Source organism: Ipomoea triloba, chromosome 1 (genome assembly GCF_003576645.1).
Source record: "Ipomoea triloba cultivar NCNSP0323 chromosome 1, ASM357664v1".
In the NCBI taxonomy this organism is placed as follows: domain Eukaryota; kingdom Viridiplantae; phylum Streptophyta; class Magnoliopsida; order Solanales; family Convolvulaceae; genus Ipomoea; species Ipomoea triloba.
Window position 1 is genome coordinate 37,345,667 of NC_044916.1, and position 20,159 is coordinate 37,365,825.

At 36.3% G+C, this 20,159-nt stretch overlaps 2 protein-coding genes and 1 long non-coding RNA gene across 3 annotated transcripts; 1 reads left to right on the forward strand and 2 right to left on the reverse strand.

Moving 5' to 3' along the window:
- Nucleotides 1-3,544: 3,544 nt before the first annotated feature.
- LOC116017651 (protein EXPRESSION OF TERPENOIDS 1-like) lies at nt 3,545-5,411 on the reverse strand. Its single transcript, XM_031258276.1, has 2 exons — nt 4,681-5,411; nt 3,545-4,218 (listed from the first exon to the last, which is right to left on the reverse strand). The coding sequence occupies exons 1-2, from the start codon at nt 5,366-5,368 to the stop codon at nt 3,845-3,847; spliced, it is 1,062 nt and encodes a 353-aa protein (XP_031114136.1). The 5' UTR covers nt 5,369-5,411; the 3' UTR covers nt 3,545-3,844.
- Nucleotides 4,225-5,282, forward strand: LOC116017663. Its single transcript, XR_004097943.1, has 2 exons — nt 4,225-4,513; nt 4,666-5,282. It is a non-coding gene; the product is annotated as an uncharacterized LOC116017663 (long non-coding RNA).
- Nucleotides 5,412-15,174: 9,763 nt separating the features above from the next.
- Nucleotides 15,175-20,114, reverse strand: LOC116019131 (coatomer subunit alpha-1-like). The gene is made up of 3 exons (XM_031259251.1): nt 19,883-20,114; nt 18,854-19,348; nt 15,175-18,372 (listed from the first exon to the last, which is right to left on the reverse strand). The coding sequence occupies exons 1-3, from the start codon at nt 20,088-20,090 to the stop codon at nt 15,425-15,427; spliced, it is 3,651 nt and encodes a 1,216-aa protein (XP_031115111.1). The 5' UTR covers nt 20,091-20,114; the 3' UTR covers nt 15,175-15,424.
- Between the last annotated feature and the right edge of the window lie 45 nt (nt 20,115-20,159).

Sequence of the window (20,159 nt, forward strand, 5' to 3'; positions counted from 1 at the left end):
TTCTTGAAATGGTAGTTAGTAGTTGAACAACAATTGTTTCTCGTCTTTTTCATTCTGTTTTAAGTTATGAAGCATAAATACATTGAATATGACTTGTCCTTTCCCCCCAATCCCGAGTGGATCATCATAAGACCTATATTCTCTATACTGTTCTACCCCATATTTCATTTATGGACTATTTATTTCAACATTAATGACACTAGAATACAAATCCAGCCCTACAAACGTTCCATTCAACTAGTACGCCTCACATAAATACTCGACACCGACAACCACTATAACATATACCTTTACGGAATTACGGATATAATATTACTAACAACGTTAATGAAGAAAACATTTTTTTCAATTATTCTCGAGAATGATTGAGACAAATTACTCAAAGACTATGAAATTGGATCATCAACATCAGCAAGTCCTTTGATAGTTGAATGCGACACAGAAAAAGCAGGAAGCTATACTAAGTCGTCATACGAGGGTGTTTAAATGTCATTGCCAACGCACTATCCAAACCCACGTGAAGATAGCTACCAAAAAGGGGCCAAGGATGAAAAAGGTTGCAAGAGACAGAAGGAAAAATATATGTGGGTCTATCGATGGAGGAGATTGAGTGAATAGAGTATATTTTTGTATTAAAAAGTCACGAATTTAATTCTTGAACTCTTTTTAATTTTGAAAAATTCATGGTTTTTGGGTGTAGTTCAGGTTTTCACAATCAGACACAGTGACTAATTCCCTCACTAGATTGTAGGCACCTCTATTAGGTGGGACAACTACCATAGAGATTTATGGCTGCTCCATACCTAAGCCAATGATTAAACCCTTGACCTTTGGTTAATTTGATACATCTCGTAAAATACTAAACTAAGATATATTATATTACTTCTAAGCCTCATGCCACTCATAGTAAAATACTACTACTTTCACCAAAATCCATATCATTAAGTATTTGATTTCATTCTGATTCCGATTCACATGTTCAAACCAATCACACTCTAAACTGAAAATTGTGTATCCTAACAACATGTTTGACTCACAAAATACATCTAAAATGGAGCATCGCTCTTCTTCCTTCTCATTCAAAAGTATTCATGTTATTAAAATTTATTTCATAAACAAAACATGCGATAAACAATTATTAAAAAAAAAAAAAAAAGGTGGACCGTACGCGTTATGGGCACGTATTGAAATATCCAATAGAGGGGGATTGAAAGGGTCTCCGTTGGTTTTCTGTTCCTCCTAAGTCCTAACATAACATACCAAATCAAGAAGGCTAGCCCTAAGGCACCTCTCAATATGCCATATCGTATACTGCCTCAACAACATCAACCTTTAGATTTTATATCTCTTTTTGATAAGCATCACATGCATATAATAATAATTCCAACAAAATTAAAGAAAGTAGCAGCATGTATATATAGTCCTATAGATCCATATGGTAATTTTGCACCCAATCTAAATCATATTCGTTCTCACTCAATCCAACTGGATCGAATTTTCATGACACACGATAGTGATTGGCACGTAAATCAAACTTTCAAAGTTTAGGTTAGGTAATTAAAAATCACATTCCCTGCCAAAACATTGTAGTCTAGTGACACCCGGTTGTACTCTCATATGAAAGGGGTGAGTTCGAGTCTCAGTGATGACAATATTGACTCTTTGTGCTTTAGTAGATTAAGAAAATAGTTATGAAGACTCTTTGTGCTTTAGTAGATTAAGAAAATAGTTATGAACAGATACTGCATTGTAACAGAGTCAGTAGTATTAAAAAAAATCGCATTCCTTGTGTAACATGTATTGATGTATACCCACTTTTTTGGGATGGCATCCAGTTCAAACTACAATTAACATGAATATTTGTTTGGGAAGAATTAACGTGAATGTTCAAACAATTAAATATTATTTGTCATTCATTTATATCTTTTAGACAGTTTTAGTATCCATATCTGGTAAGATAAGACTAATTTAATGATACCAAATGTTAATGTTTCATATATAATGTTATATATCTAGTCTCTCATAGAAATGGTATGAGAAGAAGTTCTACATATCCTACTATCCCATTAAAAGATTACAGTATTAATTAATGTACTAATATTTGTATCATCTAGTAAAATTATATTATGATATTTAATTGAGCACATAAATATAGGAAAACATATCTTCAAATGCAAATAAGAATGAATTTATTGAACTGGACAAATTTTGTCAAGCATTCCAATACTATAAAAAATGATAAATATTTACTCGTTAAACTAAATTTTTAAATGTTATTTTCTCTAATATATAACTTATAAACTTGTATCTTTTGTTTTTAATAGTACACTTAATATAGCTTATAAATATATAATTTTAAATAATAAACTAAATGTTACAAAAAATTAAAATGTAATAAATAACTTTACTCAAACATCGTTAGTCAAACCATACACATAACTGATATAAGATGAGATATCGAAAGCATTAAATACAATAGTACTAAATCCAGAAAAATGATATGGGCATGAGTGCATGACTAAAACCCCTATATGTAGATTTTTATTAAATGAAACAAAAAAAAAAGAATATAAAAAAAACTTGGTACACCCTAAATTCAAATGCATTGATTTAATGGTGGAAAAATACAAAATAGGGTAATAAATTCAAATGCATTGATGATAACACACTATCCTTTGCATTGTTGCACAAGCCCTAGCACCAATCATTACTTCTCCCCCTTCTTATCTAGGATGAAGCTAAGGCAAACCTCTATGTTTTTCAACCAAATAATTTCAATCATTGATTTCCCAACAATTTTATTCTTAAACAAAAAAAAAAAAAAAAAGTGGAGAGTAAGGCAATAATCACCATCTATGGAGATGTGAGAATGAGATACAATCATTTTTCCAAGCAATTACTACTTAAATCCTAACCCGTAAATTATACAAGTATTATAAGCAAGAATCAAACTCGTGATCATACTTTCACTTGACTACCACATTCGGAGCAATGGGAGAAAGTTCTTGCACTAAGTATTAGGGGACTGGAATCATCTGTCATTGCATGCATTCTTATCTCTCTTTCTTTACAATTATTATTATTATTATTATTATTATAAATCTCCACCTCAAATCGGCATAGAAAAGAGAGCAAGGAAATCATCAGAATCTTGAAACTAGCACAATAAAATAATATTCTGAATTTTCTCCTTATTCTTCTTTCTTTTTAAAAAAATGCAGAAATGGTGATCTGATATGATCCGGCAAGCAAACGGGTAAACTGGGAAAAAAGCAGCATCGAGTTCAAAAATGTAGCAGAAAGCAAATTGCAAATCACCCAGAAAGTAGAAAAACCTAGGAAGAACAAACACAGAAAATATACCAGGTACGGTTAGTTGAATTGCAACACTCAGCCATATATCCACATGTCTGCTGCCATAAAATACTAATCCCACAGTTTATGAATATTAAGTAACATAATTAATGCATAGCAAATCTTCTAAAACGTTTTTATAGTACACGTTTCACAGTGAGACAGTCCAACAGAGACTTAATTCCGGGGATAATAAGTTATAATGTATCAGTTGATTCTGGGCGGCTGTTGCAGAACCTAACTGCACCATGCATTCATGACAGACATGATTCAATCAAAAGAAGAACAATTAATATTCATTCATACATCCCAACCAGCCATCCATCATCACTTGTCTCTAGATTCATTCATACAAATGGTTTCCGTTTTCTAGTTCCAATATTCCACAAAAAAAAAAAAAAAAAAAAAAAGAAGTGGAAATGAAATGGCAAAGGAAATTAATTAATCTACACTTGAACCGCCGTGGAAATTAAACCCAAATAGGTTTGAGCTAAGGTCTGGGTGGTGGAAAGAATTGCGTACCAGCCATGATTGCAGTGAGCGGAGTGGGGTATAGTGATGGGTCGAGCATTGTGATGGCCGGTTGTTGGTGTTGGTGGTGGCTAGCGGTGGCGCCGGAGATTAGATTGAGCGGTTGGTGGTGCTGGGCGGCGGCGGAGGAGCTCTCGCCGGGAACGGAGGAGGAGTTGTAGCGGTTCTCCGGGCCTTGATCGTACAGAATTCCCTTGAAAACGTGGCCCCCAATACTGACCGCCGTCTGGTAGGCATACTGGTCCACCTCGTCATCCATTGCGCTCACTTTTACGCAGCGAAACACCGCCGGAGAATTCACCTCGGCTGGATAATGCGTCCCCACTTCTAACCCTAGTCCACACATATACACACGTAGTACAAGAAAAAGTTAAATAAGGTTGTTGAATTGTTTCATATTTTTCCCCCAAAAAAAAAAAAGACATTCTTGAAAATACAAGCAGGAGAGGAAAGAAAAGAGGAAAAACATCATTTTCTGGGAGCCCCAAGACTTTTGCGTCAGGTTTACTGAGAAATAGTGGAAGTGGGGAAAAGAACATGATGGTTGTTGGTCTTTCGTTCCATACCACACAACACGCAAGGAATTATGATCACGTTATATGTTTGCTAGCTAGTACACTATTATCTGGTACACCTTCAATTCATCCAAATCCTCATCTCTATCTCCTTCTATTCTATCTTCCCCTTATCTCTCTCTCTCTCTCATCATTCGTGGGAGAGCATTTCTTGATTTATAAGTTTCGTGACATTAATTGATTGATTAGAATTGTTGTTAAGCAGTGGAATTGATGTTACCTGACGAGGTGGTGGGTAGACGAGTACAAACGAGGGAAGAAGGGCTCTCTCGTTGTCGTTTCGCGTTGTCGGCGGCGGCGGCGCCGAGGCTGAGATTTTGTTGCTGGAGGGAGGCGAGGTGTTGCTGACGCTCGCGGCGTTTGGCGGCGGGAACCCACGTGCTCTTCACGTGCGTCTGGCACTGAAAGCCTCTGCTCTTACAGCAAGTTCTGCACCTCATGTGTGTGCAATCTTTCTTGGCTTGGTTTCCACAGTCCTGGCAGTTAACCCCGCCGCTAGCCCCGCCGCTGCTCGGCCGCATAACTCTAAATCCTGAAGAAGATGATCTGAAGGAATATCCGGCGCCGGCGGATTGGTTTTGATCATCACCGACGAGATTTCCGCTGCTACTACTGCTCCCGCCGCCGCCTGCGGCGGCGGGGTTGTTAGGCGGGGCGGCGGCGCCGACGCCTACGGAGAAATCGACTAGATGAGGGTGGTGGTGGTGCACGTGATGCGCACGTTGTTGATGCATATGGTAGTATTGTTGCCATAGCTCGAAACCCTTGTTGTAGATCTCCTCATTCTTGAACAAATACAAGCTACTATTGTTGTTGTTTGTAGCTCCTAGGTTTTGGTCTTCGCCTTGCTCTTGAACCTGCGGGTCTTTGTTTCCTGGCCCTCCTCCTAAGCTGAAAAAACCAGACATAATTTTCTACTCCTAATAAAACCTATATTTACCCTCAATTTTGACACCATATCCTCAACCCCCTCTCCCCTTCCCCCTACCCAGCCCGCCCTAACACTATCTACGTGTGTATCTATCTATATCTATATATAAAAAAGATGAGTTTTTTGGTTGAGTAGTTTCTGGAGATTTTGATTAGGGTAAAGTCTGATGGGGATGATGCCTCTTCTTTAGCTTGTTTCAGACCTCGTTTGGTGGATTGAGGGTGCATTAAAGTCACGGCTCTGCAACGCCGCCATGGACACTGCAACCAAACCTCAATTTAAGACAATAACCACCCCCCAACATATACCAACAACAACAGTACCACAAATCTCTCTGCACTGCATCTTTGATCTTCCACCTTTCTCTTTCTCTCTCTATCTCTATACATTCACAACATCATATGACTTTCTCTCTCTATCTCTATCCCTATCTCACTCTCTTTCTCTCACATGTCACTACGAAGGCAGTACTAACTATACTTTGTCTGCAACAGAGGACTGGGTTCTTGTGCAGAAAATCTTTCCACTCTTCTACAGTTCTCTTGCAGTTGGCGATAAAAATCTCATCAACTAGGATGGAATCTCCGCCCTTGCATGGTAATCGCACGGCCACCAAGCGTCCACGTGGCGGAGCATCAGCTTTTGCTTATTCGTCCTTGCACCGGAAAACACGCTCTACTTTTTATTGACCGTTCCCCCATAATTAAGACTCCTCCCCCTACCCCCAACCACACCCTACCCCTCCCAATTTTAGTATTTTATTATTTCAATTTTTTTCACTATTTTTCAATGAAACCAAGAAATCAACCAAATGTGGTAACACTAATTTACACCAATTTCAGCTGTTATCCCATCACGGACCAATCAACGGACGTCAACATAGTGACTGTGACCATGCCGCGGCTGTAACCCTTTTTTCGATTTTCACTAACACGGTAAATGTTAATAGTAAAAATTATGTGTATGTATAAATGTATAATAGGGAAAATGACAACTTTTCTATTTGAGTTATTTAAAAGAAAAAAAAAATCATCAATCTATAATATTATCATCACATTTTACCCTCTAATTATTTACAAAATAATTGTAAATGATAATTAGAGTGACATAACACTACATGCTAATTGGTAGTAACATGTATGCATAAACAATTAAAAGTGTTATTTTTATTATTATCAAGCTAATTGCCTGACCAATTCAACTGAGTTTCTCAATGTGAGTTTTTCTCTAAAATTTAGGTGGCAAAGTGTTTTTTAATAAAATATTTATGTTTCTTTTTTCCCATGAATTAAATTGAATATATTGTGTATAAAAAAATCACTAGTGTATAAACAAATGGATGCCTTTCATCGTGGGGAGGTTGTATATATTTTAATTTGCACAAAACGCCTCGTATTCCACTCTAATTCTATGCGTAATCATTTTATCTTTGACTTATACTACTTCGATTGTTGTTCTTAATTTTTCTAGGATCAATGATAATCTAATGAAAATATAGACAAGACATTACACAGGTATCCAAAAAGATTTTTTTTTAAATAAGAAATAAAGAAAAAAAAATGAGACTTGTTTAACATATTGACAACGTATGTACTACTTATATATATACCTAGGTGGATAAGAAAATTTGTTTTGAAAAAAAAATCCAAATACAAAAACATCACCATTTAAAAGATTCATTTTTAGACTTGTTATTGCAAAATTTTATTATGAGAGAAAATGACACTTTTTTGTTCTTAAATTATAAGAAAATAATATTTTTTTTATACATTAATCAAATACATTGTCTTTTTTGTCTCTTAATTGTCTGTAAAGTGACTTATTCAATCCATTAATTATGTTAGGGTTAAAAATTTTTTGGTAGTGATTGAGAGTTGAAAAAAGTTACTTTGTACATAATTAAGTGTTAAAAAAGTGATGATAGTATAATGAGAAAACGATCAAACATGTCATCCAATGTTATAAGAAAGATAAATTAAATCATTAACTTAGGAGCATAATTGCACATTCGTGTATAGTTTGAGGGCCTCTACTTGACCTTTTTCTCTAATATAGTTGATAGATAAAAAGTATACTTCAAAGAACAAAATCACCATCCCTTCATTTGGCCTAGTTTCAAAATTGTGGCATGAATAAATGCTAAATTAAAGAATCTAGCAAATAATAAATTAGCCAGACACCAATATCATAAAAAATAGACTAAAATAACAATTGGTGTGACCTCTTTCTCTAGAAATAGTTATCAACATATAATTTCTCAATGCGTATCTTTAAATCTCACCGTCAATTCCTTAAAAACCGACTTTATATCACCATAATCCCCTTCCTTTTCCCAACCTTTCAATTACCACAAAGAAAATGATGTCTACATTTCTTAGGTCAACCCCTTGACAGCAACAGATCAATGGGAAATAACGAAGGTCGATCGATGGATGCTCCTAAGAAAATACCAAAACCTATACATACATTTATTGTGTATACTATGTTGTATAGTGGCTCCCAATCAATGCAATGCATACATCCATTAATGCCACAGATTCTTGGGGAACAAATCATATGATACACATAATATTTGGTCGGTTTAATTTCCAGCTACGACCCAAACAGCGCAGAGAAAACTCAGTTTTCATGTCGTATATTTAGGTATGCAGTACAAATAAACAGTAAAACACAAGAATTAAGGAACTAATTTAATTAAATCATCGTATAGTGATTAAGGATGTTTTGGGACGCACTAATCAAGATTAATTGAGTTGAAGAACGTCATTTTCTGGAACTGTGAAAGATTCTTGAGCCTTTCAAGCGAGCTTTGAAAGCGATGGAGGGAAGAAAAGAAAAATTAAAGAAGAAAGAAATAATGGTAGGTGCTTTAATTTTGAAAGGTTGAAGATGGTGCCAAAATTTCCACGGCATTCGCGAAAGATTTTGAGGGATTTTAAGTATGTATGTAAGTAATGTTTTGGTTGAATCTAATGATTGATCTATTACTTGCTGGTTTCTTTAATCTCTTTTCACAGCCTGTTTGGATAAGCAGCATAGGTTTGTTTAACCTCGGATTTTTATTTTATTTTCTTTTTGTTTGTTTTTGTTTTTCCGCCGACAATGAACAAATTATCAGAGCCTAATTACCAGGGAAACTCATGGCTCGTTGAGAATTAATTTTTTTTTTATATAAAAAATAGGTAAAAACTTAGTTATATCGTCTCAAAAAATCTTGTTCCTGAGCCGAATTAAGTTGTAGAAAAATATTACATTTATCATAAGTGACAATCAATTTTATCCTAAATATTAACACAATTTTACATTAGAATTATATTTTGTAAGTATTATATTACACTTTCAATTATAAATATTACAATATATATCATTATTCATTAGTAACAATTATTTTAATCGAAATAGTATCAAAATTTCATATATAAATATTATAATATCTATCATAAATAACAATTTAATTATTTATTTTAAATTAGTATTGAATTTTCTGTAATAATAAGTATTATGATTTTAACAAGCAACTATATATAATCGATCCGACCCGTTTCAAAAGTTAAGATCCGTAACACAGTCACACATAAGTTTGACATTTAGCGTCGACCGGGTGGACCGAGTTAGGTCATTGCTCGATTCGAAACGTGACGTTGTGGCTTATCATGGAGTGATGTGGTTAAATGGCTAATGTCTATCTACTTATCACCAATTGGTTTTAAGTAGGATATGGTAACCAAATAGTCAAAGAACTCTGTGTTAAGCGTGTTTGACTTACAACAGTCACATGATGGGTGACTCACTGTAAAATAAGTATAGTGCAGCATTAAGATAAATTAATTGGTATCCGAGCCGAGGTCATGGGTTTGGGCGCATATGCTAAAGACCGAGTCAGGCAACCATGCTGGGAGGGGGGTTGTTGGGCGTCGACAGGGTGGGCTGAGTTGAGCCCATGCTCGGCTCGAGACGTGGTGTTGTGGCTTATCATAGAGGGGTGTAGTTAAATGATTGATATTCACCTACTTATCATCAATTGATTTTGAGTTACAACAGTCACAAGATGGGTGACCCACTTAGAAGTAAGCATATTGCATCACTGAGACCAGTTTGGCAGTTTACCAATATGATAGGGGACAACTGGGAGGACACTCCAACGGTTGGTGGGTTGTCAAGGTGAGGCTGGTTTATTGATCTAGCAGGTCAAGAGGCGTACTTCAAATGTCATATAGGACCGGAGAATACAATATAGGCTTTGTATATCGCCATTATGGGCCAAACTCGAAAGTCCCAGCATGTATGTCATACAACATTTTGTGTTATATATCCATGGAGTGTAATTATGCGAAACTACGCAAGACATACATCACCTCGAAGTTGTTACTTGATGATTGTGTCTAGATAGTGGGACGCGACACTCTTAGTATAGATATTAAATCATCACACCACTCGAATCTAGATTTGTCTTATTGTAATATATGCATGCTCTCAATAACTAACTGTATTCAAATTACTTCTTATTTTTAAGTTCATAATTTAACATAACAAAATCACTTCAAAAAGAAAATAACTGGTCGAGTGAATAAAACGTAATTCTCATCTCATTCCATCACATAATTCTTTCTAGTCCAATTTATATTTTCTGCAAGCTATTAAACAAAAGCAAGATTTCAAATCAGTTTCACATAGTCAAAAGGTCTAAGAAACACAAGGGGGTCAAGGAATAGTGACAACTCATACACAAAAGCCGATTCAATATTCTTGACACAACATAAGCACATAACACCCAACTAATAAACATATATAATTAGTTTTTGTTGTAATTAAGAGAGTGAGATTATTGGATAAGATGTGGAAAGAATGGTCAAAATGGGGTTCGATGTATAAGCTGAAAAAAAATGAAGGGGGGAAATAAAAGTGTGGTAAGCAGCTGTTTGACAAGACATAAACTGAAGGAGCTCCATTCTTTAATCACACAAACAGCTTTAGGGGTGAAAGTGGGATTCACACTAATACTGTCTAAATCACGGGTTTATCTCTATTGATGATTAGAAGCATCGTCTTGTCTTAATCAATGCACGTGAGGACGCCCTAATTAGTGCCCCTAATTATTCCTAATCACATCTTAATTATAATAACTTATACTCCGCAATATATATACATTTTTTTAAATACGTATCGCACCCGGACCACAACTTGCCTACAGCTTGTAATGCTAATCTTATTGCCACGACAGTGTATCTAACACGCTATTATTATTATTTATATTTATTAGAGAGAGAGAGAATGACTATATATATGGGATAAGATGACAATTGTTATACCATGGACCAAGTTCACATTGCATTGGTTAACGGTTTTTGACTTTCTGCACATGTAAATAAATAACTTGATGCCAAGGACCTTGTGGTCGAGTGGCATCAAGCCCATCCCTTTATACGGGAGGTGGTGGGTTCGAGTCTCAGTGAAGGCAATACTGATTCTTGTGCTTCAATAGTTTGAATAGATACTGCATTGTAATAACATAAATGTGTAAACAACAAATATAAAACTTAAAAATTATTTTTGACCCAAAGTCTACAATACAAGGCCATAGTATGACCCCCTTCTAAGCATGGGCCCCGGGCAAGGGCTTAGCCTGCCCTTGCCCAGAGCCGGCCCGCAGAGAGAAAGAATAAGAGCCCATATAGATATATGATTGATTTTTGGTGAAGTGGAAGTTATTGGTAATGCGATTGGCAATGAAAATTATGGTAATTCTTACGTACCACTAAATTTTGAACAATTTATCATTTTTGTGAAGGTGTGTTAAGATAGAGTTTTAGACTAGTTGAAGAACCCATCAACCCAATTCTCATTGGTTGGTGAGGTGATTAAGTTTGATACATTGCTAAACTTATTTTTATTTAAGTTCCATTTATTTTTTTTTTAAATGTATTGTCGCACTCGCATACCTCCTCTCTCACGCTGTCATGCATGGTTTACTATATCTCTTTACTTTAATTTTGAAGAATGTGAGACAATGATATGATTGAAATTAAATAATAATACTTTGATAATTTGATTTTTAGGGGCCCAAGAAAATCCATTAATTACTATTTGACCCCCTTTATTTTACCTAGAGACCTTCATCCCAAGACTGCATGCATATTACACTCTACCTAATACTGTAATTCTCAGACAAACAGACAACACCATGTTCATCTACAAACATATAGCTTTGTAGCCTCTAAGGTTTATATTTAAAAGTTACGAGTTTGACTTTTGTCAACATCTTTTTGATCTAATTTGTTGTATAAGATCTTTTAAATATAATTTACGATTTACCTATTATTAAGTGAAATTTTTTAATTATTGTACATAGTGAAATTTTTTAATTATTGTAAATAGTAAAATTATTGCATGCAAACTCTTAGATAGTGAGAATTAATTTCTCTAGTAAGAAAAAAAAAAGAAAAAGAGGAGGAACATTCACATGAAATGTGGTAAAAGCCAACAAAACCTTTCCTACTTTATCTCGAAAGTATGTCGTCCTAAATCTTAATTTAATCATTCTTAAACGTAGTAATTAATTAGGCTTTGTATTTGCTGAATTTCACGGCCTTTACACTCCATTATGTCAACTAGTAAGTACATGTTGTGGATCTCTAAGCATGATTAATACCACAATTTTATCTTGACCTTATTCCATGTCTCTGCTTTTAAAGAGCATTAGCAAATCACTTTATTATTTTCCATCTATTATATATATAGATACACACAAAATTTCTAGGTTTATAATTAAATTATACGAGGAATTTTTTTTTGCATATAGACTTTTTAGGTGCCAATAGAATGTCGATGAATCATTACAATAATAGATATTATTTTTAACCATGTAAAATATTGATTCTGTTACAATGTAATTTCTGTTCATAACTTCAAATTACTTTTTCAACTTACTAATGCACAAATAATCAACATCTCTCTACTGAGGCTTGAACATATGACCTCTCATAGGGGCTCAAACCTATGCTTTTCTATTTGAAAGAGTCATTTCATGTCATTAAACCGTTATTTGACTCTTTAGGCTATAATAGTTGGAGAAAGTATATTGGTACTATAATATGTTTTACAAATAAAAAAGGAAAAGGAAAAAATTCAATTAGGACAAAACAAAAATTGATGGAAAAGCAAATAAAGAAAAGAGAGAAGAGAAAAAAAGGGGATGTTTTTCTATTCCCAATGGATGCAGTAAATATTCTCGAGCCCTGCGCTCTCTCCCTTATCCTACGTTGACTCTCTTCACTGTTAATCCCAAACACTATTTTTTACTTTGTTACAATTTTGCATGAGATATAAAAAAAAATGAAATAAATAAATAAAATAAAAAAAATCATATAAACTAAAGAGAAAATAAATTTGTTGGCAACAATTTATGTGCTAAATGTGAATATTCATTAAGTTATATGTGCCTGAGGAGTGAGGAGACACCTAATGTAATGGCATAGGATAGTTTCATGATCTAATATACATGGTGGCATAGTGCAATTTAAAGAAAATTGTGTAATCATTTAAAGTATTTTGTTGTATTTATATTTTATATTTGATAAAATTATACTCGTTTCACTATAAATATTAGGTAAAGTATGTAGTATAATACGGTAGAGTAATAATTTTTTTTTTAAAATAGTTTGAACATTATACCTTCGATCATACATATTATATTACCGGTAATTGTTTAAATAATGATTTTATTATATTGTAAATTGAATACAATATGGGGTATATGTGAGTGGATGAGAATGAGGTTCATGAATTAATTTTCTATTTATTGTATTATGGTAGTTATTTGCATGCTCAGTAAGTTTATATGCATAACAATATGGTAAAAATGATGAAATATATTGTCTTCTTGCTATTGTACTCTCTGTTTTCTTCTCTTTCTAGTTGATTTTTTGATTGGACAAAAACATTATTTGATTTATAAAAACGTTCGCAGCAACTATTCAAATGCGCAATTTGCATGAAACCAACCTTGTAATCCTACTGAGCAAATGACCACAAAGAGATCAATCAACTTACGTTGTCCATAACTGATCGGTTCAAATCAAGAAGGGTATTAATTAGATAGTCTCCACAAAGTCTCAAAGAAAAACATTCTAATACCACTTTAGGTTGTATGAAAACCCCAATACCCAAACCCTCATTAACTAATGCATTATTACAAGTAGTTCAAATTTCAGCATCAACTTAAACCAATGAGGAAGCAAACATAGGGTTGAATAGAGTGCAATGTTGTGGTGGGATTTAGCAATAGAGAGCAAATAATTAATCAAATAATTTTTTTAATTTTGTGGGTTTAAAAGATGCATGTCACCTATCACATAGAATTCAATGAGATTTAAAGATTAAAAACTGTGGAAGCTACAAGACAAGAGAAGAGAAGGCATCGCAATTGTGGGTGGAAGATGATAGATGGATGGATATGATCCTCCTATAATATGACACAGAATTTTTATTCATAGATTTTGTAGCCTTTAATGTCGACATTACTAGGGTTTTTACATAGACTATGTTTTAATGGAATATGGAAATTTATCTTATTCACATGTCTCCGTCGTACGGAACCATCTAATTTCCTGTTTGTTTTAATTTTTTTAATATTTAATTAACAAGTGGATTAGTAGAATTGTAGGATCTACGAAGAATTAAGAAACAAAAGTAAAATTTAAAAAGCTAGGAAGAGTTGGGGACAAAGCATGGTCCCCGTCATATCCTAGTCATCAGATGGTGGGTCCACTTCAAATCAAGAGGGGGTCCCACTGCTCTCCATGTGCTTAACTTTCAAAAAAAAAATAAAATCTCCAAACAATAATTACCACACAATTAATTTAGAATGTGTATATAAAATTATATAATGACTGCTAACAACTTGTATAAATTATATAAAATAATAGGACTAAATCTCCTATGCAGAATTGCTCCCCATGAGGTTGACATGTAGCCATGGGACCTCACAACCTTTTAACATTTTGATATTCACATTAAGAGTACACTAAATAAAAATTTATTTTTTTATTTAAATATCTGGTTCGCTCAAATAAAAAAGTCAATAGATATAAAAATCTAGTTAAATATCTTATTACTCATATAAAAAAAACAATAAATAGAACTCTCGCAATGAGTCAAAGTTGAAACTTTATGGTTACCAAGTCAAATTACCCATCATTTCTAATCAATAATGATTAGGTGAAAGAAGAATTATTCTTCGAAGAGAAGTACATATACATGATCAAGTAAAAGATGAGAGAACATTAGGTTATAAAATGATGATGGGCATTAATAAAAGGGGTGATAGTGGCTCCAAGATCACATGGCTACCACCAACTTTAATTTCTACAAGCCTAAGCTCTATGGGTGTTTTAATGAAAACGCTTTGTGTAGAGTAGGGGCTTAGCCTAGAGTACAGCTTGCATCCCGGCCGGCCGGCCGGCCAATCGGCGTGGCAAAGATGGGCTTCCTATGGAGTAAAAAGCACAATTCTCTTTCTCAATGTAATAATCACATTACCATCCACAAATACCCAAACACCTTCTCATTCCTACTCCGATCCCACCAAATTGAATCGGTTTCGACTTCTCGAAGCTTAACATCTAACTAGGTAACACGAAAACAGAACACAATTACGAAACATGAGGAAACGATGATCCTAGACCAAGCTTAAGATCTAACTAGGTAACACTAAAACAGGAAACACGAGGGAAACGATGGTGCATTGGCAAGTATTGAATACTAGACCAAGCGAGATGTTAGGAGTGGAAAGTTGAAAATGTACATAGCTTTATTACAATGATGATAAAATCGTAATCGTAATGATAATAATTGAGAATAAGGAGGGATTAAAGGTTTGAAAAACTGACTGCAAAAATGGAAACAAATAATAAACCAGCAATAGACAATCCGATCAAAACCTGTCCTTTTGATATTCCTAGTTTCCAAGGGTAAAGTAGAAAACATCTCAATGACATATATAACCAGTGTGGAATCAGGTATAAGCAAGCTGCAATCACCTGGCCTGGGCGGGAGAACAAAGTATACCAGATGCATCTGCTCCGATCACTGCAAGATCACAAACAGTACAAAGCTGCCCTTCTTGGGATGGAACGAAATGGGTGTAGCAGTAAGGGCAACTGACGTCCTTCTGTCCACGGTAGATGGGGACATAGGTGGCACCGCAGATGACAAAAGGATTTCGGAAGTCATAATTCAGTTGTGTTGAATCTCGCATGTTTTTTTCAGCTGCCTGCAGCACTTGCCGGGCCACCTTGGCCTGGTTTTCAACAGTTGGGTTGGTCTCCAATAGTCGCCTAGCAAAGTTGGCTGCTGTAATCATGTTAGTTGCCTTGAAGCATACGGTCATGGCATTCTGTAATGCAAGTCTCAAATGTGGAAGCTGGAGATTACAATGGGTGAAATACGCTGCCAACTCCTGCTGGCGAGTAGGGTTGTCCTTCATTTCCTTCCTTTTAAGCTCCATTTGCAGACCCAAAACATACTCCTTCACAATGATAACCAGTTCTTTGACTTCATCCACCTCTCTTCGTGACTCAACAACCACCAGGGGAATTGTGTGAAGGACGTTCAGAAAAGTTCGCAGAGCCTCAGAGAATTTCCCTTGAGTTGTCAACCTATAACCAGCTTTAAGTTTCTCTTCCAGATGAGAAAAATTGAACACAAGGGCAGGTGGACCCCGCACGTTAGGACTTGCTGATTCACTCCATCCTCTCTCAACAGCCACTGAAATCACTGGGGCTGATGAAAAGGCAAGCAAGTAGCTGTGGCTGCCTAAATGAAGATCGATGAACAATTGCTTTAGAGGAGAGAAATTCCTAATCCCTAATTGCCGGTTCAGCAACCGCATTGCAGTGTCAAAGTTCCCAGCAGCAGCATGCTCAGCCGCAAGAGATGATTTTTGCACCCAAATCTGGCTCACTGGCATGCCAGGGGTTGGAGCAATAAAAACAGAAGAGCGTGCATTAGTAACAGTCTTTGGAGTCTCAGCTTCAACGGGCAGATCCAGATCCTCCAAATCCCATCCTCCCTCAATTTCTTCTTGACCTTCGTCATCCTCCAGAACCATACTAATATCACCATTCTGCAGATTTTCAACCTCACCAATATCCAACTCCTCACCCCAATCAGCATCAGCAGCTTCCTCATATTCTTCTTGTGCACCTCCATTGGGAATATTTAAAGTACCTTCGAATATGCCTTTAGTGACCATCAGTAAAGGCCAATCTCCACCACCAGATATAGGACTTGGAGGTAGCAGAAGAGAAGCCTTCTTTTCTGTTGGCAATGATGGAAGATTATCACCAAGTTCTTCAGCAAGACGCTCAGCAATATCACTGAGCCCATGAACAGAGGCTGTGATGTAGGCAAGGGGCAGATGACCAGCATTCTCCAATATCTTGACACGCTCACGAATGTCACCAAGGTACAAAGCATTGTGAAACTGACCCATAACTTCATTTTTCACCTCAGCAATTTTCATCATCTTGGATAGCTTCTCCAGGTTCCCCGTTATCAGATAAAGAAAAGAGAGCCTCTCAAAGTTCTTTGTCTTCTGGTATGCATATTCAACTATGCCAGCATTACCTTGCCGAAGGGCCTCCACTCCCAGCCTATACCAGTGATCTTTCTCATCTATCTTTTTCGCAGATTCAAGTGCAATCTCAATGTTCCCACTCTCAAGTGCTAAGCCAAAACGAGTCCGTTCATCTTTGACAAAATGAAGAGCAACTTCAGGAAAGCCCTTCTGCTGCAAATACGCAATCATTGCTTGGCCACAGAGTTCTGAGTTCCTTATCATGTTCATTACCTGATCATATCTCTTCCTCAGCAGTGATAGCTTGAAGATATACTCAGTTGAATCGATGATAATCGGACGGTTCTTCCCATCTCGATCCAAGCAAAAGATTGTGTTTCCGTATATTTTTGTTATATAGACAGGGATATCCAAGGTCTTGATAATTCCACTATCTCCATTGGGAAGGCAATACTTGATGTGGGTTAGTGTGGTATATATGAAAACCCCATTGTCATCCCAGGCTCCACTCTTAACGCGAATCGTCTCATGAAGTGTGCAGCGGTGCACCAGCTTCTTATCAGCTATAACAATAGAATGCTTGCTCAGCAAAGCAACACTCTCCATGTCATGTGACCAAACAACATACCTAATAAAAGATGTTTGAAGGTCTCCAAGAACAATCCTCTGCTGGAGATCAAAAATAACAACCCTATCCTCAGTCCGACATAATAAGTTTCCTGTCCCAGCGTAAAATATTGCATCCGTAGCAATTGGAAGAGCACTTTTCTTGACAATTTCGTTTTTGAGATTCTTGACTAGAACATTATTGGTGCTCTTCTCAAGCACTGCAAACCTATTTCGAGCAATGAACACAGCAGATCCTCCAGTTCCTCTTTTTGCATCTTGCACAGTGTCACCCCTCCCAAAACTGTCTTTAGGCACAATATATAGTTCATAAGAACCCCCATCCACATCAGAGCATATCAAGACAGCATTCTCAGTAGGACTGTATGAAAGGGAGCGTGGACTTTGATTCAAGCTGTTTGAACCAGGCCTCCGAATTGGTATCAACTGCGTGTCTTTCTGAGTTGAATATTCATAAACTCGAAGGAATCGATCCTTCACATAAAAAAGAGAATCAGAACTCACTGAAAAAGCAGGTCGTTCTCTCTCTAACTTGAACACTATCATTCCACTATCATGCCCAGCTGCTAAAAGGTTCATCTCAGGATGAGCTGAAAGGATCCAGAACCTGTCATGTTCCCTACGGAAAGTCTGAAGGCCAGTCCTTTTTGTTGCATCCCATACACGTATGCTCTTATCCTCTGAATTTGAAACAATAATATCTTGCCTTGAGTGAAACAAAACACAGGAGACATTGTTCATGTGGCCTCTCAATGTGTCCACCTCCCAAGCTTTTGTGTCTATAAATATGGAATACAGTTAGCAATAACCACATAGATTAAATATTGCAAGCATTTTTTAGGTTTCAAAAAAAAATGCAAGTATTTTTAAAATATAAATCAATTGTCAAGAAAATACAATTACAAATGCAAACAGAGAAAAAGATCATAATGCTCCATATTTCAGTAGAAAATAAACACTGAGATTAGAAGGAAATTCCAAAAGAACTATCCCAGCTGGGTCTGGTTTATAAAATCTCACTTCCCCAAAATAATACTTCTAGTCTCCTAATGCACAAGCTATACAATAGATAACTAACTTACAAATTTCTGTTGTAACAGAGCCTATAACAGATGTCCAAGTTTAATCTATCTACTGAGATGTAACAAATAACAACACACATCTCCCATTTAGTCATTAAGCAGAAAATAACAAGGAAATTAGGATCAAACTACAAGCAAAAAATTGAGCATGCTAAGTCAAAGATTTCCCAGGGCATACCATTCATTCTCCAAATCTTGACTTGGCGATCATCTGCACCAGAAACAATTAGGGGGAGTGTAGGATGAAAAGAAGCCCAATTAACACCTCTATCATGGCCCTCTAAGACATACTTCACCACAGCATCAACCCCACCAAAGAAGTCCGTGTTCATTTGACTCAACCGCAGGATGTCATCAGCAGGGGAAACTGTTTTTTTCCTCAGGGCACCAATATCCCAGACCCGAACAGTCTGATCCAATGATGCTGAGACAACCAAGTCCTCTTTGGGATGAAATGAGGCACACATCACATAATGGTTGTGACCGGTCAAGACAGAAATACATGTCCGAGACTGCCAATTCCATATCCTGATTGTCTGATCATCACTTGCACTAACAATCCATGGGTACTCATGATGAAATTGAACAGTTCGAATGTAATCAAGATGTCCAAGGAGGGTAAACAGACACCTATGCAGCTTGTAATTCCATACCTTAATTTTATAATCATCACCTGCAATTATCAATATCCTTATAAATGACTTTTAAAAAAAAAAAGAATTTTTGATCTTCTGAACTGCTATAACTAAACAAGGGAAGGCTGACCCCTCATTCAACATTAATAATTACGGAGTAATAAATTAGCATTTTGTTCAGCTAGACTTTGAATACAATGTCTTTTATATTTAGAAAAATGGCATACAGAATACATCAAAGATAGATCATAAGTTGGTTTATTCCATTTGATGTAGCAAAAATATATAGACAGTCAACACTATCAAAGACACTACTATAGTTCAAAGCAGTAAATAAACCACCGGTTCTGAGTAAGCTAAATGGACAAAGTAATCACACTATATTACTACAACTCACGACGATAAAACGTTCAGCAAACCAAACAAACCAGCACGATAAACTTGCGGATCATACATTCTACAGTTCCTAAAGCCATGATTAGATCGAGAGCTCACAACATTGTAACTGCAAAGCAATCGCGAAACAAAACAGGAACAGAGAGGGAGAGAGAGAAAGCAACAAGGGATCAGACCTCCGGAAACGAAGAGAGGCTGCGATTTGTGAAAGTGAACGCCGCGAACGGGGCCATCATGCTCGTCGAACCGATCAATGAGGGTGCCCATCCGGTAGTCCCAGAGCTGGATCACGCCGCTGTGGAGACTGGCTAAGATCCATGGCCGCTTGCTGTGGAAGCTCAGCCCCTTCACTCGGTTACTCTTCGTCTCGAATTTCGTCAACATTTTCCCCCCTCACTCACTCCCCCCCCCCCCCCCCCCCCCCCCCCCCCCCCCCCCCCCCCCCCCCCCCCC